Genomic DNA, 23,584 nt, shown 5'->3' with positions numbered 1-23,584 from the left:
GGCTGACCACACACACTATACCAAAAAGGGGGAGGGGGGGAGGTAGCCATCAGCCCCCCGTTCCCCCCCCCCTTCCGAACGCCACTATGACAATGTCGCGATACCTCTACAACCCTTTCCACTAACTAAAACTGCCCCCTATATACTAAAGTAAGGGCGGGTGGGTGGGACTTCCTCGTGGCCTCCGTCTTCTCCTCTTCTGCTTCTTCTTCCTCCGTTGCCGCCTAAGGATGCTCCTCCCCCCGCTGTTCCCGCAGTTTCTCTCTAACTTCCCCCTCTACCCCTCCCTATACTACACCCCCCCCCCCCTTCTCCCTTCTATTAACCCTGGCCTCCCCGTTAACCCTGTCATGGGCTGCCTCCATATATATCCCCGGGGGCTACTATTCCGGCGCCTCCATATTCCTCAATGTGCGGCAGAGCATTCCACTTTTAGAACCTGCACCCAAAATTAGCTTTTTTAAATGTGGATTTTGATATGGAATTGCGGGTAGACATAAGCCATTTTCAAATCCACATCAAAATCTGCAAGTTGGCCCACCATAGCAACTTATCTTCTTTCCATACATGCACTCTCCTACTCCTTCCATCTCTATAGGACTGCTGGAGTTAGCTGACTGCCGTATGAACATACCCTTTAAGTTAACCTGTCACCAGATATGTCCATTCAGCCCCAGAACTGTTGAATTTCAGAAAGAACATACGTAGAAGTTTGACTTGGATTAAGTTCTCCCCGCCTACATCATCAAGACTGACAGCTCCTTTCCCTGCTTGTGTATAGGGAGAGTGCGGTCAGTCTTGATAACACGGGCGGAGAGAGCCCAACAAGGCCCGCTCCTCCGAGCTCAGCTATGAGTCAAGCTCCTAAAGCGTCTTTCACACGGGTCAATAACTCGTTTGTATCCCTGTGATCTAGTGAGAATCAGAGCCATTATCATTCAGGCCCCTTTCACACGGATGTATGCCTTATTGCGCACGCCTCAGCGCTATGTATTTGCAGTATGTACAAGCCTTTTTTGCGTGCACATCAGCGCATTTTCCTGTAACTTTTGCGCACGCAGGGCATGTTCATTTGTGCACACTGAATGCATATTTCTGCCACTCTTTTCTGCAACAGGCATTGCGTATTTGTGAGCAACTCCGTTTTTTTTTTAACTGTACTTTTTGTGCACACAAAAACACATGCATCAATGCTCCCGGCCATCGCAATGGCCAATTAGAATAATTAGGTCAAGATTTGTTCTTTCCCTATGTAAATGCACAGGAAAATAGAGCATGCTGTTTTTTTCTAGCGCAGCTGAATTGTGCATGCCAAATACGCACATGTGATTAAAACCATTGAAGTCAATGGGCTCTACTTTCTTCGTATTTGCGCTCGCACATTTTTCATGTGCAAATATGCTTTTGTTAATACTGTCTAAGGGCGCCTACCCACTTGCGTTGCCGATTTTCGCGCGTGAAAAACGCGGCATTTTCGTGCGTTTTTTGCGCGTTTTTCGCGGCGTTTTTTGAAGCCCTCCATTGACAATCATGGGTGCATTAAGAGAAAAATAAGGACACATATGCAACTGACAGTTCCTATGTGAAAAAACCCCATGAAACGGAAAAAAAACCCCAGATGGACAAGAACACATTCTATACTAATTGCTCTTGAGAAAAAACGCAAAACATCACAGGAGAAAAAAATCGCAAGTGGGTAGGCACCCTAAAGGATCATTTGTTTAAACAGGCTGAACTAGATGGACATTGTCTTCATTCGGCCTTACTTACTATGTTACTATCGGGTTACTTACATGGATGACATTCTTTTTGCTGGACATGTCTTGAGCCCAGTCTATGTAGGCACCTCGGAGGTCCATGCTGCTCTCAGGCTTACTATTAGAGGGTTTCTGAAACAATGAAAATACTTATAGATGAGGTGATATCATTAGTGAAGCTAACGAACAGCAAAATTGTCTTTACGACTATTTTATTTGAGATTCCATAACTCATTAACCCGTTCAGGACCAGGCACTGCAAATTTACGGCACCTGGTCCCGGGCTTAAAGCCCAGCCATATGTAAAGTTACGGGGGGGGGGGATTTAAGTGCTCAATGAGCTCTGTGTACTTAAAAGTGAAAGCAGAAGTGTAATTTCCACTACGGGAGCCCGGGGATCACGTGACCGCCAGAATTCCCTGCTACAGCAGGGCTACAGGGTCCCAGAAGACCCTGATCACCTCTGCCAGTGATGTCACTACATGTCACTACAGGGGATGTTTTTTTATGTTTTTCCTATGGATGCCCCAGCTACAGGGGAAAAGTGTGTAATATAAAAAAAACGTGAATGTCCCCCAGGGGTCTTAAATGACATAATGGGGGATATAGATAGTAAAAAACATAATTACATACAAGCAAATAAAAATTACAGAATAAAACAATATATACACAAAAAAGAAAATAACCCAAAGCCGACGCCAACCAAAACTGACCATATGCGCCCTGTAAACCAAAACAATACATATTATATATCAAAACGTCTGAAACAAAATGTGGAACCTGTTCCCATACTTTATTTTAGCGTAAATATACTGATAAAAAAAACTATAAAATGTTAAAAAATTCATTTTTTTAGGTTTTTACCCTAATAAAACTAAAAAATGAGAAATAATTCAGTAAAAAGGATATTTAAATATAGCCCTATATTTCACAGAAAACAAAATGCAGCAAAAATAATTTTGGTAGCTGAAGGGAAAAAAATAGGGCAGTAAAACCACCACATGGGTAAAATCCTTAAAAAGTGTGTGGTCCTTAAGGTACAAAACAGCCTGGTCCTTAAGGGGCTAAAGGGGATTTACCATACTTACATTACCATGGTAGGTAATACCATTAAAAAAAAATCTGATGGTGCCCTATGGTCAAGCACTGTCAACTGGTTCCCTCTGATCTAGTCCCTGCTAAACAATAGGAATTGATGACATTACTTTCATTGCTCACATGACTTCTGCAGCCAATCACTGGCCTCAGTGGTCACAAGACAAGAGCACGGAGGTCAGCAGTTGGCTGTAGTGGTCATGTGAGTGATGAACGGGATGTCATTGCTTCCTGTTTCAGTAGAGGGAACCAAGTTGACAGTGCTGGACCAAAGGCACCATGAGAGCGTAAACAATGTTATTTCACATTTTTTATGCCCTTATCTACCCTGGGGTCTAAAATTCCTTCATGTGAACGTCTCTATAGGAAACCACTAATTCTATTAAACGCGATCTTTGCATGCGCCTATACTGCGCTAAAACCACGCTCGTGTGAACAAGGCCTAAGGGCTCATGTCCACGGGGAAAATATGATTTAAGATCCGCAGCGGATCTCCCGCACGCGGATCCGCATCCCATAGGGATGCATTGACCACCCGCGGGTAGATAAATACCCGCGGATGGTCAATAAAAGGGATTTTAAAAAAAATGGAGCATGAAAAAATCTGGACCATGCTCCATTTTCGTGCGGGTCTCCCGCGGATCCAGACGGCTTCCATAGGGCCGGGAAGGTCTTCTCTTCCTCACGGCCGCATCTCCCTTGCTTCGGCTCGGCGGATGTGCCCGGCGCATGCGCGCGGCACGTCGACGACGTGCCGGCGACGTGCCGCCGGCGTGAGGAATTCATCCGCCGGCCGAAAAAGAAGATCCGGCCGTGAGGAAGAGCAGAGCTTCCCCGCCCGCTACGGATAGGTAAATTCTTATAAATTCTTATTTTCAGCGCTCATGTCCGCGGGGCAGGAGGGACCCGCTACGGATTCTACATGTAGAATCCGTAGCGGGCCCGATTTTCCCCGTGGACATGAGGCCTTAGACTTGCAGATTTTGGTGCAGCTTTTTGTGATGGCAAATTCTGCTGCACCTTGCAGAACGACCTGCATCTGTGTGAAAGGTCCCGCAAAGTGAACTCTCACACTTCAAAAACATCCTTGTGTTCTGTTTCTATTAGTTCAAGTGTTTTTGAGAAGTTTGATGGTAAGCCACAATGGGGACAGAGACTGATGAGAAAAGTGACAATACAGCTCTGCGGAATGTAGTGATGGTATAGAAGTAATGGGAAATGCATAAAAGGAGAACTAAACAATTGCTTCACAGCGAGGTCAAAAGACTTACCCAACCAGACGGGGCCTGAACTTTGGGGTCTTTATAAAATACTAAGCTGTTTCCTGTTAAAACAACTAAAGACGTTGACCAATTTTTCCTGAAATGAAAAACAGAATCAAAGGTCCTACTGAGTATTTATAAACACACTATATATTATAACTGGTTATTCCACAAATAATACCCTTTATAGTTCCATCCAGACCATAAACACAAACACTTCTTGTATTCCGCTTATTAAAAAATACTCTTTATATCCCCAAATATTCCAGGACTAATGTTAGAATAGCGCCACCTGCTGTATCTATTGAACAGCCTTTATGTGTCCACCTCAGTGCACCAAGGTGGTCCTACCTACTCAGTCTTGCTTCTCTGCAGTAACTATGTCTCCTCTCTTATCACTTGCCTACATCACCTCTACTACCAGAGAAGACGCAGCAACTTCAGAAGCAGCCGCTCACCACATCAGGAATTCCTCCGCATACCCATTGGGGCAGAGAGAAGCAAGACTAAGGGCTCCTTCACACAGGTGTATTGGCACAAGCAAAATGTGCACACGCAATACGCAGAGAATGGAACCCACTGATTTCAATGGGTACATTCACATTTCCTTTTGAAACAGGACCTGCTCTATTTTTGTAAGCATTTGCGCAATGGTCCCTATAGGAGTCTATGGGAAGGGCGCGATGTGCACACAGATGCCCAACACGCTGCACAGTTCTATGAGATAAAAAGCATAATGAACTCATTAGGCTAAATAGCCATTTAAATCAGGGTGTTCTTGTCTGCCATGTGCAAAAGTACTGAAAAATATGCCGATACCCGTGCAAAAAAGCCTTGTATATAGCTCAAATATGTTGTGCTGAGGTGTGCGCCAGAACAAGTACGCCAGTGTAAAGGAGCCTTAAGGGTGCATTAACAGGGAATGATAACCATTCAGATTCCCGTGATGCAGCAGGAATGTGAAAAATTATCGTTTCGTGCAAGGCCACTCTCACACATGCCGTCAGTTCGATTGTGGCATTTTGCAGTGATTTTACTGCCGTTTTTGGATGCAGGTTCCTGCCTTTGATGGCGGGTGTTAACGCACACCATTATTCTGATGGGTGATGAGGTCCATTAATTGCGGCAAAATACAGCAGACTGCGCTCAAAAATTGTGTCGCTTTTGAGCGCATGTTTGCAAGGCCCCATTGAAATAAATGGGAGCGTTATGTCGTGATTACTGCGGCAATTAAAATCGTGGTAAAAAGCGCATGTGTGAGAGTGGCCTACGTGCATGCAGAAAACTGAAGGAAGGATCGTTCCGTGTAAACAGTTGATCACTTATGATTGACTGCCTGCTTACTGTGAATGGAGGCAGACAGGTGGAACGAGATCCCTGTCCCGTTTCGCCTCCATTCAGCCAGCGATGCTCGTTCATGTGTCAAAGCCCAGGGATGATTATTGTCGGGATGGCCGGTTGGGGATCTGTTGCCCGACAAATCATCCCGTGTAAAAGCACCCTAAGCATATGGAGCAATTTCTGAGGTGGACACAATAGAAACAGCAGGTGGCGCTATTTCATCATTAGACCTGGTATATCTGGAGTATAAGTATTTTTTAATAAGTGTAAATACCAAAAAATCGATAATTATAGGCATTTAAATGTGAACAATTCCTTAAATATGAAAGGCTTCTTGTTCTCTGCGATTTATCTCTTTTTTATTTCATGGCTGCTTGATGCTTATGGACATTTCCGTACAAGAATGTTGATAAGGTTGATAAGAAGCCACCTGCTTTAATTTCCATGTAAACTTTTTGAAAAGCCCAGCTACATGTATTATGACTTATTCACACCAACGCATTTGCGCAGATTACATCAGCACCCCCGTTTTAAATAAAATTAAATTATAGGTACCCAATTCTGCCCAAATCACCCCATAAGCCCCTTCGCTATCCTAAACAATAAAAGTAGTCATAAATTGTAATTATACTTAATATACAAATAATAAGTGTTTACCCCTAGACCACCAGGGTTACTAGATACTAATCTATAACCATACGACAATATAAAATGATATTAACCCCTTCATCACCATAGACCACAAAGTTTATCAGATATCAACCACTAAACCACAGGGAGTATGACAGGAATATTATTCATCATTAACCTAAACTATCATATAGTCTGGGAGATTTTTTTGCTGCCCCTAGCACTTAGAAAACCCTTTTAAAAGCCTGTGCTTGCCATTGGTGGTATTGCAGCTCAGTCTTATTTATTTGAACGCGATACCAAACACAGCCATTTGGACAAAGGTGGTGCTGTTTCTATACAAAAAAAGCAACTCTTTTTTTTTTCTTAACAGATAACCTCTTTACCGGCACCCAAGTTTCATTTCTTGCTCAGTTTCTCAATGTCACAGACATTGTTTTCCACAGCAGGTCTTTTGGGGCATAATGCAAAAATTCTGTTCATTTAAAGCTTCTGGCCAAAATTCTGTCCTGGTACCAGAGGTAGTAGCGGGTGATATATTACCTGCAGTTGTTCTCTGCCATCCCTCCAATCTGCCTGTTTCGGTTCCCATTTTCCGGTGTCCAAGTTGGTCACTGCGAATTCAGACTACCTATTCCACACAGTGCATTAGTAGTGTTAGAATACCAATGCACTATACATGTTCTCTGATTGGCCAGTGCTGCTCACGTGATCAGCACTGACCAATCAAAGAGAAGTGCACAGTGTGCATTAGGTAGTCAGAAAATTGCTGCAGACAGCTAAAAACAGGGCCAGAAACTGGCATATCAGAGGGGTGGCAGAAAAACATAAATGCGGGTAATATACCCCCCTCTCCTTCCTCCTTCTGGTCCCAGAACAACATTTTACTTGAGTGTCACTTTTAATACATAGGTATATAAATAAGTGTTGTGTGTGATCTGTTAACTTACTTCAGCTTCCTTCCTCCTTCTGCTATCTTAGTCTTGTTTAACTGACCTGCCTTTTCCACCTCCTGGGCAAGAAGAACACATGACAGAAGGAAAAGAGTTATAGCCACAAAGCAGAACTAACTGTAGAAACATCTCTGTTCACAAAACATACCAAGAGTAACATGTAAATCCCAGCACATTCATTACACATTCCTAGTAGGAGATGTATACTTTCTTACTAAAAGGTATCTAAAATTAAGAATTATACTAAGTTATAAGATAAGTCCACGAAGCATCAACTTTCATCAGAGAGAACTCTTGTTACACAAGAAGAAGAAATCCAGTTTGATAGGCATGTCAGAAAGTGATATTGGGGTCTAACCTGACAGCTATCAGCTCCTGGAAGGGTGAATATTAGAAAGGTACTTGCACACAGGCGATTAAAAAATTGCGCCCGAGGTTCTCAGGCGCAACTTGTATTGGACAGCAGTTGGGCATCCCGCTGTCTAATGTGCTGAACACGGTACATTGACATGTGCTATTCTTGTCTAAAAATCGGATGGAAATAGCACACGCTGCAATTTTTTTTACTCGGACGTATTGGCAAGCGTTTTTGCAAACGTAATAGAACCCTGCTCTATTTTCCTGCGAATTTGCGCACCAAAGGGCCCCGTAGAAGTCTATGGGGTGTGTGCAAATGCGGGCGCAATACATAAAAACATGCACAATACACTGTGCAAAAAAGGTGGGGAAAAGAACACATATGGACCTCATTAGGCTAAATATTAGGCCCACATATGAACTGCCTTTGCATGTGCAAAAAACTACAATTCTGCACGCAGGCATGCGCACAAATCAACCTCGTTTGCCACCCGAATAAATTGCGCTGAGGCAAGCGTATACATCTGAAACTGCCCTTAGGCCTCATTCACATGAGCAATTTACATGATAAAATGTCAGACGAAAATCATGATCATGTGAAGCATTGGATTCCAATGCATTCATTCAAATGAGCGATTTCGATTGCATGAAAAAATCATGGCGTCAAAGCGGGAAATAAACGAATGTTTTTGGTCGCTGATTTTTCTCGCTGCATGAAAAGATAGGTCTTAACCTATTTTCTGCCGAAAAACGCTAGAAACTCCAATAGCCGCCTATGGGAGCTGAAGAAAAAGGGAGGTGTGGGAGTTTACCTGCGGCCAGCACTCGGGAAAGAAGACAGCCGGCTCTATTTCAGCTATTGAAGCTATTAGAAGTCATTCTGAGGATTTCTGTGGACTGAAGATTTTCCGCGCTGCTGCTGCCCGTATGAATGGATGAGAAAATGCTAATTAAGCTTGGGACTCAATCGCAGCTATTCTTCATTAATGCGATTTTTGGCTGCAATACGGCCATTGTGAAAAAAGCATATGCTTGTGTGAAAGAGGGGTTAGTCTGAGTAAAAATAAAGCCCAGGTGCATACACCGTCCGAAAATCAGATGGAAAAAATGTGCATGTACCCTAATAAGTATAGAGGAGATCTGAGTCAAGTGAGTAAAACTAGCCAAAGATGGGACAATTTCTCGCATGTAGAAAAAAAAACATTTTTTTTCTTTCCATCAGAATCCAACATGCATGAGCACGCACTTCTCAAAATATCTACTACTGTCCAATGTAAGTGGCCTTTGTAGCGGCGCCATGCATTTATTGGATGACCAAAAATGATGTAATCAGAACACTTTCAATTAACGACTGACAAAAGTATGTTTCATTGATCCTTGGTCGATCGTACCGTATTTATTGCTGTAGACATAGTTATTGTAAAGTCATTACCAATAATCGTGTTTTTGGTCACGTTCACGCTATTGGTCTTGGATTTTTTCTAGATTTTTGTAGGTTTTACTAATTGGAATGCAAAGGGTTAAGCGTGTAAAATCTAATTTAAAATCTTTGTGATAAGCCAATCTTGCAACGGGTTTTTGGTCATCTGCGAAGCAGAAATGTTCCACTGCGTGAGTTCAGCGCCGACACGTTTCCGGTACATCCAACGTTTAGAAGGGGTCACGGGAACACAGCCGTTTCTTCTAGCTGCTGATTCCAGCGCTGGGGGGGGTTCAAGATTGTTTTCACTCATTAGCCTTTGAATTATACAGATGCCCCAATCATGGCTGCAGGATCCGATCCGGCTGCCGTATTTTTTTTTTTCTTCAGCTATCAAATTTTTTTTCCGTGACATATAGGGATACATTTTATAGATTTTTTTCACTAACTTTCTTTCCATTTCTTAGTTTTGTTGGGGGAAAAAAGCAAATCAAATGTTTTTTTTTTTAATTTATAGTTGTTTATTTTAAAAGATTAGTATATTTATGCTAAAATTTTATACGGGAATGGGTTCTGCATTTTGTTTCAGACGTCTTGATATATAATATGTATATCTTTGGATTATGGGGTGCATATGGAGATGGTTTTGGTTGGCGTCGGCGCTGTCATTTTCTTTATGTATATATTTTTATTTTATTCTGTAATTTTCTTGTAACTTATTTTTGTAACAATTTTACTTTACCATCTATGACCCCAATGACATCATACAAGACCTCTGGGGGGGTAGTCTTTCACATTGTCTTTTTTTTTCTTAATTTCACACTTTTCCACTGTAGCAGCAACATCCATGGGAGCCCCAGTTAAAGGAAAAAACATCCCCTCTAGTAACATCAGTCACTAACAGAGCTGATCAGGATCTAATAGGACCCTGCAGCTCTGCTGTGACAGGAAGCTCTCGGCGGTCATGTGATCGCTAGGTCGAATAGCAGAACGAACACTTCTGCTTTCTCTTTTTAGTACATAGCACTCTTTGCTCCGCTCTCTGTCCCTTGCTATGGTTAAATCCCCCATAGATCCGCTCACTCTCCCTGCTCTGGGAAAATCCACCATAGCTCCGCTAAATCTCTCTGCTATGGGGAAATCTTGAGGGATAGCCCCATAGCGGAGAGTGAGTGGGCGGGGTTTGCAAGTGTGGGCGGGGCTATAGGGGCACAGAGAATACCTATTGCAATTCATAGGGGGTGGGGCCATGGGTGGGGCTAGAGGGTGATCCATCTAACCCCGCCCCATCCTCCCACACTCTCCGGGGAAGCCCTGTAACCCCACCCCATTCTCTCTCTCTGCAAGAGGAATACCCTGCTGCTTACAGTGGGACATTTAAAAGGTGCTTCTGGCTATTCCCTGCGCAGGAGTTTCCATTAACTCCTGCTTCCATAGGATTCAATGGAAACTCACCGAAGATAGTGCATGTCCTATCTTTCTTAGGTGCGTAGCGTTTTGCGCCCCTAATTATGCGCATTTGAGCGTTTCTATAAGAACTCATTGGTTCTTTTAGAAGCAATCGTTTTGCACGCGCAACAAGCACGGTCGTCTGACTGAGGCCTTTGGATCAGTTCTGCTTGTTCTGCAAGAAAAAGTCCTTACAGCTTTGAATGAACAGAGATCATTCTACTGCGTGTATAACGTGGCGTTTCATCGCTGTGTGACTTGGAGTTTCACCGGGCATGGCAATGATTCTGGACTATGCAGTATCTCAGGCACGCTGTGATGCGCAGCCTTCCTCATTTCTTTTTTTTTTTTATTTCCCGCTCTGTCACTTAGCGACGGTGTATATAAAGCTGCACAGTTTATTACGCACTCATAGAGAACAATGGGGCTCTATCGCATGTAATACACGGTAAAATAGAACACGCATTCTTTTTTACACACGTATTATACGTAATGTATATATGCAAATATGAATGGATCAATGAAAATCAATGTACTTTCATTGGATCTATTCACCGCGCGTACATCACGTGCATAAGACACATTTAAGTTACGCTCGTGTGAGCCTGCCATAATGTAACATTTCTTGTTCCCTGAACATACATTAAACATGTAAAACACTTACATGGGGAATATCCAGAACTGTGACTGGGCTGAGCTTATTAAAATCTGCATTATTCAAATCGTCCAGCATGTGATGTGACAGGTTCCTTCTGTGACCCGGCTGCAAAAAGAAGAGGGAATTCATTATATACTTGTAAGGATATCCACTAAATAAACAGTAAGATATTGCTATGTCAATACAAAGTGTAGGACTATTAAATGTACTAACAGTAAACTGACTGAGCAGAAATTACATCAACATTCATTGGGAAATAAAGGACACAACTGGCTAAGAATAAAAAAAATGATAATAACCATAATACGCACCAAGATAAAACATGCAGCAGTTTTTCTTGCGCGCGTATTTCACGCAATCCATGTGAGCGGCAACATGGCCACCTATGGGAAATTGGTAGAGCGTATTCCGTGCACAAAACCCATGCGGGGAATACGATCTACGAACACGCTGGTTTCCTAACAGGAAAATTCTATTGCTAATATATGACTATTTCTTGTTTAATGGAAGGGGAAGTTGGATTATATGCAAAAAAAAAAAGATTTTGTAAAACCCCTTTTAACCTTTTCCAATCCAATTTGTATCCCGGTTTTCCTAAGGGGCTTATTCTTTTTCTGCCATTATACAACGGCGCTGTCTGCTGGCTAAAGCCAGTACTACATGAGGTGACACGTTGGATAGGCTCCAACAGCAGAAAGGCTGGCAATATACAGTAAGAGAACCCCGACGGATGTCTTTCACCATCGGAGCTGTACAGCCGTAACCCTTTGCAATCCAATTTTGATTCAGGGTTTCCTATGGGGCTTTCTCTTTCTGCCATTATACAATGGCACCGTCTGCTGGCTAGAGCCAGTACTGCATAATGTGACATGCTGGTGAGGCGCCCGACAACTGAACAGCCAGTAATATACAGTAAGAATACCCTGTTGGATGTCTTCCGACATCGGAAGCTGTGTAGCCTTCAATCAGAATGTCTTTAGACATCAGACAGTGGATTGGAAAGGGTTAAATCATAATGTCTTCAGAGGTCAGACAGTGGATTTGAAAGTGTTAATAGAGGATACTAAGTTTCAGGACCCTCAACAATTATCCAGATTAGCAATCATCTACGTAGAGACATGCTTTCTCTGGAGGACTCAGCATGTCCATACATTACACAGAAAGTTAACGGGTATCAATGATAACTGTATAATTCTTAGTTTTTCCTGCGGAGGTGCTGCAGGAAAATGGTATAGATCGAGTATGTTTCCCCTATAGATTATAACTGATCGTTGGAGGTGCTAGCAACAAGACACACTGTGATCAGCTTATTTTTGGCCTCCCTTCTTAAAAAAAGGCATGGTCCAACGTGGACAACCTTTTGCAGAGATCTTATGGGTTCTCCTTGTCTGCTTCCCTGATTTGTAACACTTAAAGGGGTTGTCCCGCGCCGAAACGGGTTTTTTTTTTTTCAACCCCCCCCCGTTCGGCGCGAGACAACCCCGATGCAGGGACTTAAAAAAAAAACCGCTCAGCGCTTACCTTAATCCCCGCGCTCCGGTGACTTCTATACTTACCGGTGAAGATGGCCGCCGGGATCCTCTTCCTCCGTGGACCGCAGCTCTTCTGTGCGGTCCATTGCCGATTCCAGCCTCCTGATTGGCTGGAATCGGCACGTGACGGGGCGGAGCTACACGGAGCCGGCATCCTGCACGAGAGGCTCCATAGAAGAAAGCAGAAGACCCGGACTGCGCAAGCGCGGCTAATTTGGCCATCAGAGGCCGAAAATTAGTCGGCACCATGGAGACGAGGACGCCAGCAACGGAGCAGGTAAGTATAAAACTTTTTATAACTTTTGTATGGCTCATAATTAATGCACAATGTATATTACAAAGTGCATTATTATGGCCATACAGAAGTGTATAGACCCACTTGCTGCCGCGGGACAACCCCTTTAAATTATATGCACAAATGAGTGACATCATCATACAGGCATAGGAAATGTCATGAAAAGGAGAAGGATCCAAAAAGATCTATAAAATCTGTTACATCGTAGGACCCAAGTAAGATTTATTGAGGGTCGGCGACCATAACACCATACGAGGAGTAAGATGTATCGAGGGTGGGCGACCATAACACTGCTAGATCAGGTATACATGTGGCAGATGTGTCAGCCGCAAATCCTCAGCAAAAAATGGCGATTTGGCTGAGGATTTCTTGTTGATTCCCCCCCCAACTGCACTAAGGGTTAGTGTCCATGTGGAATCATTCTACAGCAAGTGTATAAAATGTGTTCAAATCTCATCTCCACATGGCCGGCGCTGTAATATGCTGTGGATTTTCCATGCACAGGGGAAATCCGCAGCAGTTGCAGTATGTGTGCATATACCCTTACAATGTGGAGTAAAACATCAATATAATATTACATTAATTTCCAAGTTTACCCTCGGTCTTTGTGAATGGGAGAGGACCATAGACCTGGTGTAGTTAAGTCTTGGCCTCTCTACGTCACTGCTGGGGCTGGCCAAACTGCTGCAGGAAGATGACAAACTACCAACGATGGAATGATTCGGGTCCTCAGAGTCACCGATCTGTAATGTATAAAATACAGAAACCATACTGTAAGGTGATATATTATGTACAACGATGCAAACACTGAAGGTCACAATAGGTGGTTGATATAAAAACCAGCTGAACAACTTTTGGCTTTTAGTAATTAGATTCCATTGTAGGGTGTAGAATGGGAGTGAAGTCCGACGTACAGGAGCTACCATGATCATATTCCAGGGTATATATTAAATGGTAGAATGGATATATATCCCAGTCAGCAGCCTCTGCAGAGGTAAATCAGGACACAAAGTGATCTGTGCTTCTCCGTGTATATTGTTTTATTAGTGTCTGTAGGTTTTCAACGTTTTTGAAAATTTCCAAACTCTTTAATGGCAAACAACTTTTTGGGGTGGTTTAAAACAGTTTTAAAACATAGTTTCTGTGGGAGATGGTCATGCAGTTTTTTTTCAGCCAAAGCCAGAAGTCGAAACGATAGACTAGCGATATATAAGGTAAGGACTTATATAGGGTAGGGCAAAAGTCTGGACACACCCATTTAACTGGTGTAATAATTATAAAATTGACTTCAATGTGTGAAAGTATTTAGAACTCCGCCATATTGAATTCAGCTCAGGTTTTTCAAATGGGAAGGTGGTCATGTGAAATATCAGTCTTGGCTAGAATTTACTCGGAAGCACACTGGAAGTGTCTGTTTTGCCCTATCTTTGCTTATTTAGGAGTTAAACTAGGGCAAACTTTCACAAAGCACTTTACATGATGTGTAAACCATTCTGCTGAATGCACATGGTTAAACATTTAATGAACTGGCTGAAGAACTGCTGTTGATATTTAAAAAAATATAGCAGAGTTCAAAATGGCTACCAAAAACATCTCCCCCCAAAATGCAGCCCCCCTCCCAATTAATACTTTCACAAAGTGGAAGCCAATTTTGTCATTATTACACCAGTTAAAAGACTGTATCTAGACTTTTGCCTCACCCTGTACTTCCCCTTTCTACTGGATCCACTTCTGACCTTGGCTCAAAAAGTGCATGAAAAACTGCCACAGGAACCTGAGTGAAACTACACTTTAACCTCCTAATGCTTCAGGATGTACATGTTCAAAGTATGTATAGAGGGGGATTGCGGGTCGATCCTGCTCCATACATTGCAAGTGCTGGCTGTTTCTTACAGCTGACACTCACCCGTAACAGCTCTGAAAAGCTGAGCCGCTCATCGAAGCACTTAACCCTTTAAATCCCAATGTCAATTCTGACAGTGGCATTTAAATGGCCCGACCGATGTTTGGGGGTCTCATACTGCCCTCCATGATAGAATCGTGGGTTGCTGTGTGGTTGCCATGGCAGCCTGGAGCCTTCTAAAAGCCCCCTGGGCTGCCATTGCAGATTGCCTATCAAGCCATGTCTGTGGCATGGCTTTCTAAATAGCCTATCAGATCACGGTATAATGTGATGCTATGGCACTACATTATACTGCAGGAGCGATCAAACCATCACAAGTTCTTGTAAAATTAGTTTCAAAAAGTTTTATTAATTACAGAAAAATAAAGAGTAATCAAAGTTTTTTTTTAAACTTTTCTCATATAAAAGAATCTACATAATGAAACAAAAAAAATATTTGGTATCGCTGCGTCCGTAAAATTCTGATATATGAAAGTAATGCATTATTTACCCTGAACGGTAAATGTTGTCAGAAAAAATAATAAACAAGGGCTTAAGGATTGTGAAAGCAAAAGTGACTTTCGATATGATTAGATCAACCCCTGATATTCCTTTGGTGGTAGTCTATTGTTGTGCTGATACCAGTAACAGATGGAAGTCACATTTATTGCAGCAGGCAGGCACAATGCTTAATATACCCAGCAGGCGATACATACTGACTCTGAAGTCAGTAAACCAGATCCTCATGTGGCGCAGAGTGCTAAGCCCTCGCTCACATCCTGAAGGTTCCAAGTTCAATCCAAGCATGGTTCACGTAGCCAGTTCAAGGTCAACTCAGCCTTCCATCCTTTTGAGGTTGGTTAAATGAGTGCCCAGCTTGGTGGGGGGTAATAATTAGAGTTGAGCGAACGTACTCTGCCGAGCTTGATGCTCGTTCGAGTATTAGCGTACTCGATGGTGCTCGTTGCTCGAACGAGCATCAAATCGTGTTCAACCCCGCCCCAGCTTTTGGCTCCTCCCCGCAGTGACATGCCTGTTTTGGCCCCGCCGCGACGCAGCGTGCGTCATTCGAAAATTTTTGGTCTGGCAGGAAGGGGGAGAGGGAGAGAGGGAGAGAGGGAGGGAGAGAGAGACACGAACCAAGAAAAAAAAAAAAGCTCGGCACCCGGCGTCCCACATACAAAAATGCTCGAGTCTCCCATTGTAGTCAATGGGGTTCGTTACTCGAGTAGAGCTCTCGAATTTTACGAAAAGCTCGACTCGAATAACGCGGACCCGAGCATTTGGGTGCTCGCTCATCTCTAGTAATAATTAAATTGAAAGCGCTGTGGAATAAAGGCTGATTTAGATCCAACGATAATCGCTCAAAGCTGTTTTTTTAGCGATAATCGTTGTGTCTAACTGCACTGACATTGTACAGTGTTTTCTAACCAGTCGCTGATCATTCTCTTTCCCCATGCTGAAAGAGAACGATCAGCCTTATCAGAAGTTCACAGTGGGATAAAGCTGATACTATTGTTTCAGCTGTATTCCGCTACGTGGTCCAGCTGTATTCTGCATACTCCGCTCGGAGCGCTCCGAGCAGAGAACAGCTGGTTGCAGAAGACAAGCGGCCCTGCTTGTCTTCTGCATACCCAGCTCAGAGCGCAAGGTGATTGCTTAACGTTTGAGCGATCACCTTGCCCTCTAAATGCACACAACGATTATCGCTCTATACCAGGCTTAAGTTGGTGCTATACAAAAAAAAATATTTATTTATTTAATGTGTTTTAAAGTGCAGCAGATATTTCATATTTACCCTGACTTCCCCTCCGCTCAACATACCACCATTCTCAGTGGATTTATAAATGCTTTAGACAAAGTAATAGCATAGAATCCAAGAATAGTAGCAGAGTTACAAGGGGCAAGGTGCAACTCCAATCTGTTTACAACATGATTTGCGTAAATGTCTCTAAATCATTAGCAAGTGCATACATTCATGGAGAATAATGGTAACGTCTGCTCGATGGAAAATATTGCTATAATGTGCATCCACGTGAGTTTTCAGTCTGATGAGTTCTACTATAGTGATGACATAAAGCAGTGGAATTGATGCATCTTCCAGACATATTCCAGAGTGCCATATGACCATTAAATATTTATTCTCTAAGAACAATGGTAAAGGAAAGTCGCTTTATCTATATTGTATTCCTTGAATTTCAGCACACATGGTTAGAAACACTTGTACAAAAAAATAACAAAACCCTTTGGGATTACCTGGACTTTTGCACTGATTACTAATAAAATATGGTTCGATTGTTATCTAAGTCACAATTATAACCAAACAATGTAATAACACATAAGATTCTGGACAAGGACCTTTGTGATTTACAACCTTGGGGAATGACGACATGTAAGAATGTGCACCACATAAAAGCAGAATTTAGAGTGTGGCTCTTGAAGGTTGAACTAGACATACAATGCGGCAGGTTGGAGAATGTATCATCATGAGGAAAACTAGAACCACAGTTTATCTATCTTTAGCATATGATTTCCTGTTTAACTACAGAATGACACAGTTCAAGAGGTTGTAAAGTACAGAGTGAACCATCACTGCATTAGATAACACAGAGAAAACATGGCCCATGGATACATTCACTAAGACAAATGTTGTATCTTATCATTTTAAAGGCGTTGTATCAAGATCACAAGTTATCATCTAAAGGATAAGGGATAACTTGCAAATTGTTGAGTCTCTCCGCTGAAACCCCCATCGATCCTGAGAACGGGGACCTGTGTTCCCCGTCCTCCTCACTGCAGGCTTACTCCACCGCCTAGAGTAAGGAAGAGACTGAATGGAATGCTGGTCGCACAAGTGCGCTGATGCTACATTGACTTTCAATGGGGCTGTCAAGATAGCAGAGCAGCAAGTGCTCGGGTATTTCTGTCAGCCCCATTGAAACTAATGGAGCGCTGTTCTCGCATGCTCAGCCCCCACAGTGATAGGAAGAAGGGAACAAGGGACCCTTATTCTCTAGATTGGTGAGAACCCCACCAATTAGCAAGCTATTCCCTACTCATACTTGATCCCTAACTTGTGATCTTGGTACAACCCCTTTAAGTGTTATTTAAGTGGAACTGTCAAGTTAATATGCTGTACAATGTAAGGACAACATATTACGACTACAGGTATGTACTACTAGGTATATACAACTGGGTTGATCAGGGAAATGCGGTGGATATAGTTTATCTTGACTTTAGTAAAGCATTTGACACAGTATCTCATACCATACTTATTGAAAAAAATGACCAAATATGGGGTTAACAAGGCAAATGTTATCCAATAAAAGAAAAAATCTCTGCGTTCCTTGGATACGGGGTTAGGTAACAATCATTGACCAGTTGGTCCGTATTATTGTCAACCTAATTATATTTAACTTCTGCCGTACAACTCGTGACGGCATGTTACAATGCCCTTTTCAAGTATACATTTATCAAATCACAGTAGCACACTTATATAGAGCCATAGTGTACTCGTATTCCGTCCTGTACCAGACGCCGGATAGTGTGACGTGGTTTCATGGGAGGAGGACTCTCCTCTACGTTTGGTTATGTGGGATGGCGCATGGAACGCAGAAACCTTTTGGTTGGAGCGCAGATCTGCACTTCAAATTGGGAATGGAGTGATGTCACGTCTATATATCAGTCAGCCATGACAAATAGATGAAATAATAAATATCTTGCCAGGGTCATGAAATAGGACAAGTCAAACCAACGGAGTCTTGGGGTGGTTTCATTTAAAAAGAGATTATATATCTCTATGTAGATTGTTTCATATAAGGGCAACAGGTGGGACAGGAATGTGTCATAATGTAACAAATGTACTTTCTATCTATTGGATATAAAATATTTCATTAAACCTTAAAAAGGCAACTGTTAGGTGGATTCTCAACTGGCTGAGTGATTGTACTCAAAGAGGTCATAAATGGCTGCACATCCAAGTGGAAAAATGTATCAAGTGGGGAACCACAAGGCTCTGTCCTAGGCCCAGTGTTGTTCAACATTTTTATAAATGATCTGGAGGAGGGAATTGAGGGGAAACTGATTTAATTTGCTGACGACACAAAGCAAGGAGAGATAGCTAACACTAGGAAAGAGAGGAAGAGTATTCAAAAAGATCTAGAAAAGCCTGAACAATGGGCGACAACTAACAGAATGGTATTTAACAAGGAGAAATGCAAAGTCCTACATCTGGGCAAGAAAAATGAAAAAAGCACATACAGAATGGGAGGAATTGGGCTAAGCAGCACATATGAAAAACTCTTATAGGCATACTAATAGATCATAGACTGAACATGAGTCAACAATGTGATGCAGCAGCCAAAAAGACAAACACTATTCTGGGATGTATTAAGAGAAGCATAGAGTTTAGATCACGTGAGGTAATTATCCCCCTCTACTCTTCCTTAGTCAGACCTCATCTGGAATACTGTGTCCAGTTCTGGGCACCCCACTTTAAAAACAACATCGACAAACAGGAGTAAGTTCAGAGAAGAGTTACCAAGATGGTGAGCGGTCTGCAAATCATGTCCTACGAGGAACAGTTAAAGAATCTGGGAATGTTTAGCTTTCAAAAAAAAGGCTGAGAGGAGACTTAATAGCTGTCTACAAATATATGAAGGGCTGTCACAGTGCAGAGGGATCAGCCCTATTCTCATTTGCACAAGGAAAGACTAGAAGCAATGGAATGAAATTAAAAGGGAGGAGACAGATTAGATATTAGAAAAAACTTTCTGACAGTGGGGGTGATCAATGAGTGGAACAGGTTTCCACGGGAGGTGGTGAGTTCTCCTTCAATGGAAGTGTTCAAACAGAGGCTGGACAAATCTGTCTGGGATTATATAGTGAATCCTGGAATGAATCCTGGAGGTCCCTTCCAACTCTACCATTCTATGATTCTAGATGTCAAGTAAATTTCTCTAAAATACATTGAGGAAGCTTAAGAAAAAGAGGCACCAGAAAAATGGCATAAACACATTGATAAACCTGTCCTGTAAATGCTTAAAGTGACCCTTCAGTCAAGAGCTCAAAATTGATATGCAAGTCCGTACCAACATAGGATGATTATCTACTATTTATTTTATTCCTTGGCTATTTTTTTAGCTCAGTTCTGATAGGACAGAGATGTGATCTGTGACTGTGGTTTAGCTGCAGTGCTTAATCTGTAGTAGTCTGCGACATACAGCTGTCAGATCATTGGTTCAGAGAGACAAACCCCCTGCCTGCTCTATAGCTTGAACCAATCATGAGACGGTGGGTGTGGTGGGGAGGGGGGGTGGAGCACAGTAGTTAAACTATAGTCATAGATCACTGCTGTGTCCTATATAAAACTGAGCTAAAAAGCAGCCAAGAAAAAACAAAGAGCAAAAGTAATTATCTGCTGTTGGTACTGACTTACAAATAATTCCTGAGTTCCTGGCTGGAGAGTCACTTTCAGGTCTCCTGCATACTTGTGTTTTTCTTGCGCGTTCTTTTCACGCTATATCACTGCAATTTTTTCAGGCAATTGTCAATGGGACTTTCTAATGTTAAAAACGCATCACACAAAAATTGCAAATCACCAACTTGCGGTGCGTTTTTAACATTAGAAAGTCCCATTGACAGTCACGTGAAATTCGCATGGATCGCACACGCGGGGACAAAATGCAGCCTGCTCCATTTTGTGTGGTTTCCCGCGTGGACGGCTTCCATTAAAAGCAGGAGATTTTTTTTTTAAAAAAAGCACGGTGCCTGGATGTATCTGCCATGCAGAACAAAGATGACCCGCGCCGCGTCTGGACAGGTGGGTAAACCAGAGGATATGAACGAGTTGGACCACACTATCTGAAACATACCCGACACCACACTCTTATGAAAACTGCCAAAAAGAAACTCTGTCCTTCTTACGCATAACAACCAATCATAGCGCAGCATTCATTTCTTATACTGCTAAGATAAAATGAAAGCTGCGCTGTCATTGGTTGCTATGGGCAACAAAGACAGATTTTCTTTTGGATAGCTTTCATAAGAGTGTGGTATCGGGATACTTTTCTGTGGCCCACCCTGTACCGCTTGCTCAGATTCTGTTAGACTTGCTAAAGGCCTAGAAAAGTCTTGCGAAACAAAAATCCTTAAACATGCCTGGTGTATATTCTGTATTACATCACTCTTGATTGAGGGTGAATCAGTGGTTCAGAGTACATTGACACTAGTGACATGGCCTTATCAGCAACGGTGATAAGCAATATATTGCTGTTAATGTTTATTGGATTTGGCATTTTAAAAAAAGTTTGGAAACTGAAAATAATAAATAAATTGTGATTCCTTTTTATAAAGGTGAAAGTAAAAGGATTAGAAATATTTTATATCTAGATAATAAAGCCGTGTAAAACATGAATAAATCCATAAACTAGTTTAAAAACTTTGGAATTTCCCAGTTCTGGGTACATTCACATCAAAATGTTCTGACTTGCAAAGGTTTCCTACTTCTCAGGCCCCCTACACATGGGTACGCTAGCGAGTGATCCGCCTGCCAACGTGCGTTTTTACGCAGACGCAAGGCGTTTTTCTGGCAGAAATGCCTCCCTTCACCTCTGTGAAGTAACGATCATCCGGCGCGGCTTTCACGCGCGTTAGAGGATCGGCAAGTGTTTCCCACTGTTTTCAATGGGAAACATCGCATCGCACAGCGAGCAATGTTTTTTATTGTTCCATTAAAAACAATCTTGGGGCGACCCCTAGGAAAAAATTTGCTGCAGGGAACCCCTACCAAATGGGGTGTGTGGTCAGAGAGCGTGGCTAGGTACGTAGCTTATCACAACGTATGATTTTACCCTTGTTATTCGATTGGTACATATAGCAATAGCGCCACCACTCAGTGGGCATAGTAGTAACTGCACCCTCTCTCAGTAGCTGCAGTAGTAATAATGCCCCCCATTTATGCCCTCATCGGGAATAATGCTTCCCCCTTATTACCCAATCATTAAAAGTGCTCCATCATATTGTCACCATCATTAAAAATGCTGCCCCTTATTTCCCCATCATTAATAATGCCCCTGTTGTCGCCCTGTCATTAAAAATGCTGCTATTTGTTCCCTCTGTCAGTAGTAATGATCCCCCTTGTTGCCCTGTCATTAATAATGTTGCCCTTTGTTCCACCAGTCAGTAATAATGATCCCCCTCTTCTTATGTCATTAATAGTGCTCCCTATTATTGCCCCGTCAGTAATAATGCTGCCCCCTATTGTCCGTATCAGCAATAGTGCTCTCATGGTCTCTCATATGCTTTGTAATTAAAAAATAAACAATATACTCACCTCCTTTGCTGTCTAAGCTGCTCCACTACGGTGGTCCTTCCTTACATTTAAGTCCTTCCTGACATTCGGGTTGCATGGTCATTAGAGATGAGCGAGTATACTCGCTAAGGCACATTACTCGAGCGAGTAGTGCCTTAGCCGAGTATCTCCCCGCTCGTCTCTAAAGATTCGGGGGCCAGCAGGGGGCGGCGGGGGAGAGCGGGGAGGAACGGAGGGGAGATCTCTCTCTCCCTCTCTTTCCCCCTGCTCCCCCCTGCTCCCCGCCGCAACTCACCCGTCACCGGCGCCAGCCCCCGAATCTTTAGAGACAAGCGGGAAGATACTCGGCTAAGGCACTACTCGCTCGAGTAATGTGCCTTAGCGAGTATACTCGCTCATCTCTAATGGTCATACATGATTGCTGAGTCCAATTAGCCATAATGGTCACATACCACAAGTCAGGCAGGCCAGACCCAGAAAAAAGCAAATGAGGGGAGAAAATTTTTTTTCACTTTATAGCCTTACCCAGCCATCTCGTAAACTGTATTCTGCCTGTAGCATCTACAATTGTGGGTGGACCCAAGACATGACCAGACCACCGGGATTGGGATTTTTCCCAGAGTACTAAATGGCCAATGGCCAAGCACCCTGGTTGGGAATCACTGACTTTAGGCACTCACATGGAAATAAAGGAACAGCTGTGTTTTATTTTAAGGCAATCTGCTCATGGTAAAGGTCATAGTGGTAATAAACCTTGTGCATAAAAATCTGTCTTCTGACATGTCATAGAAACATGTGATAACATAGTGTAGATGGCCGTCCACGTACTGAACCCCCAGTAATCTCTAAAACAAAGATCAAACTAACTATAGAGTGGGTTAGGAGTTTAAATGGCTACAATGTAGTTCAGCCCTGTAGGCATGTAGTTCGGGAAGTGGTGTAGCCCGAAGACATGGACTACAAATGCAATAGCAGCAGATTATAACTCTCTTCTCACTCTTACAAACCTATGCATGAAAAATATGCCCAAGGTCAGATTTACCTGTGAACACAGTAGGCCTGTGCCTCTAGGTGGCCATGAGAAATGGCACCTGTGGAAGGAAACCTATATAGAGGTACTCTGAACACTATGGAAACTTACTGGATACAAACGATGCATATTTTATGCTAATCAGATAGTTTTAGTCTTGTGAAGCAGGGAACAATTTAAAATCACACATGCCAAAGGGCATGTGCTACTTAGTGGGCGGAGTCTAAGACATTCTGTGCCTAAAGGCACTGGAGATGTAAATCCTGTACTGGATCTTACAGTAAACTATTCTGCAAAGTATTACATTAAATGGATTAAAATATAGTACAATATAATATAACAAAAATGCCATAAATATGTAATCCTAACTAAAAATATGTGAACCTCCCATTACAGAGAATATAAGACAAATAAAGCAATTGTCCACCAAGACAAACCCCCTTTATCCAAGCAGCACCGAGGACAGTGTTCTGATATCAGGGGTTGGGTGGCTGGTGCATGTATATTTCCACTGCCAAGTCAATGGATGACTATAGAAAGCTGCTTTCCCATTAGTGGTGGGGGTTCCGTTTTTCTGCTCCGTTCGGTTTCCATTTAGCTGGCCAGCATTT

At 42.6% G+C, this 23,584-nt stretch overlaps 1 protein-coding gene across 4 annotated transcripts in view; it reads right to left on the bottom strand.

Moving 5' to 3' along the window:
* Positions 1-23,584, bottom strand: part of ARHGAP9 (Rho GTPase activating protein 9) — a 115,513-nt gene that overhangs the window by 31,548 nt on the left and 60,381 nt on the right. For all 4 annotated transcript variants that reach the window (XM_066584431.1, XM_066584433.1, XM_066584432.1 and 1 more), the window contains 5 exons: positions 13,346-13,492; positions 10,929-11,027; positions 7,036-7,097; positions 4,124-4,211; positions 1,794-1,889 (listed from right to left, as the gene is read on the bottom strand). In XM_066584431.1, the coding sequence (XP_066440528.1) occupies positions 1,794-1,889; positions 4,124-4,211; positions 7,036-7,097; positions 10,929-11,027; positions 13,346-13,492 (492 nt within the window). The remainder of the gene's footprint in view (positions 1-1,793; positions 1,890-4,123; positions 4,212-7,035; positions 7,098-10,928; positions 11,028-13,345; positions 13,493-23,584) is intronic.

Source organism: Eleutherodactylus coqui, chromosome 1 (assembly GCF_035609145.1).
Source record: "Eleutherodactylus coqui strain aEleCoq1 chromosome 1, aEleCoq1.hap1, whole genome shotgun sequence".
In the NCBI taxonomy this organism is placed as follows: Eukaryota; Metazoa; Chordata; class Amphibia; order Anura; family Eleutherodactylidae; genus Eleutherodactylus; species Eleutherodactylus coqui.
This window is presented reverse-complemented; position numbering and strand designations above follow the sequence as displayed.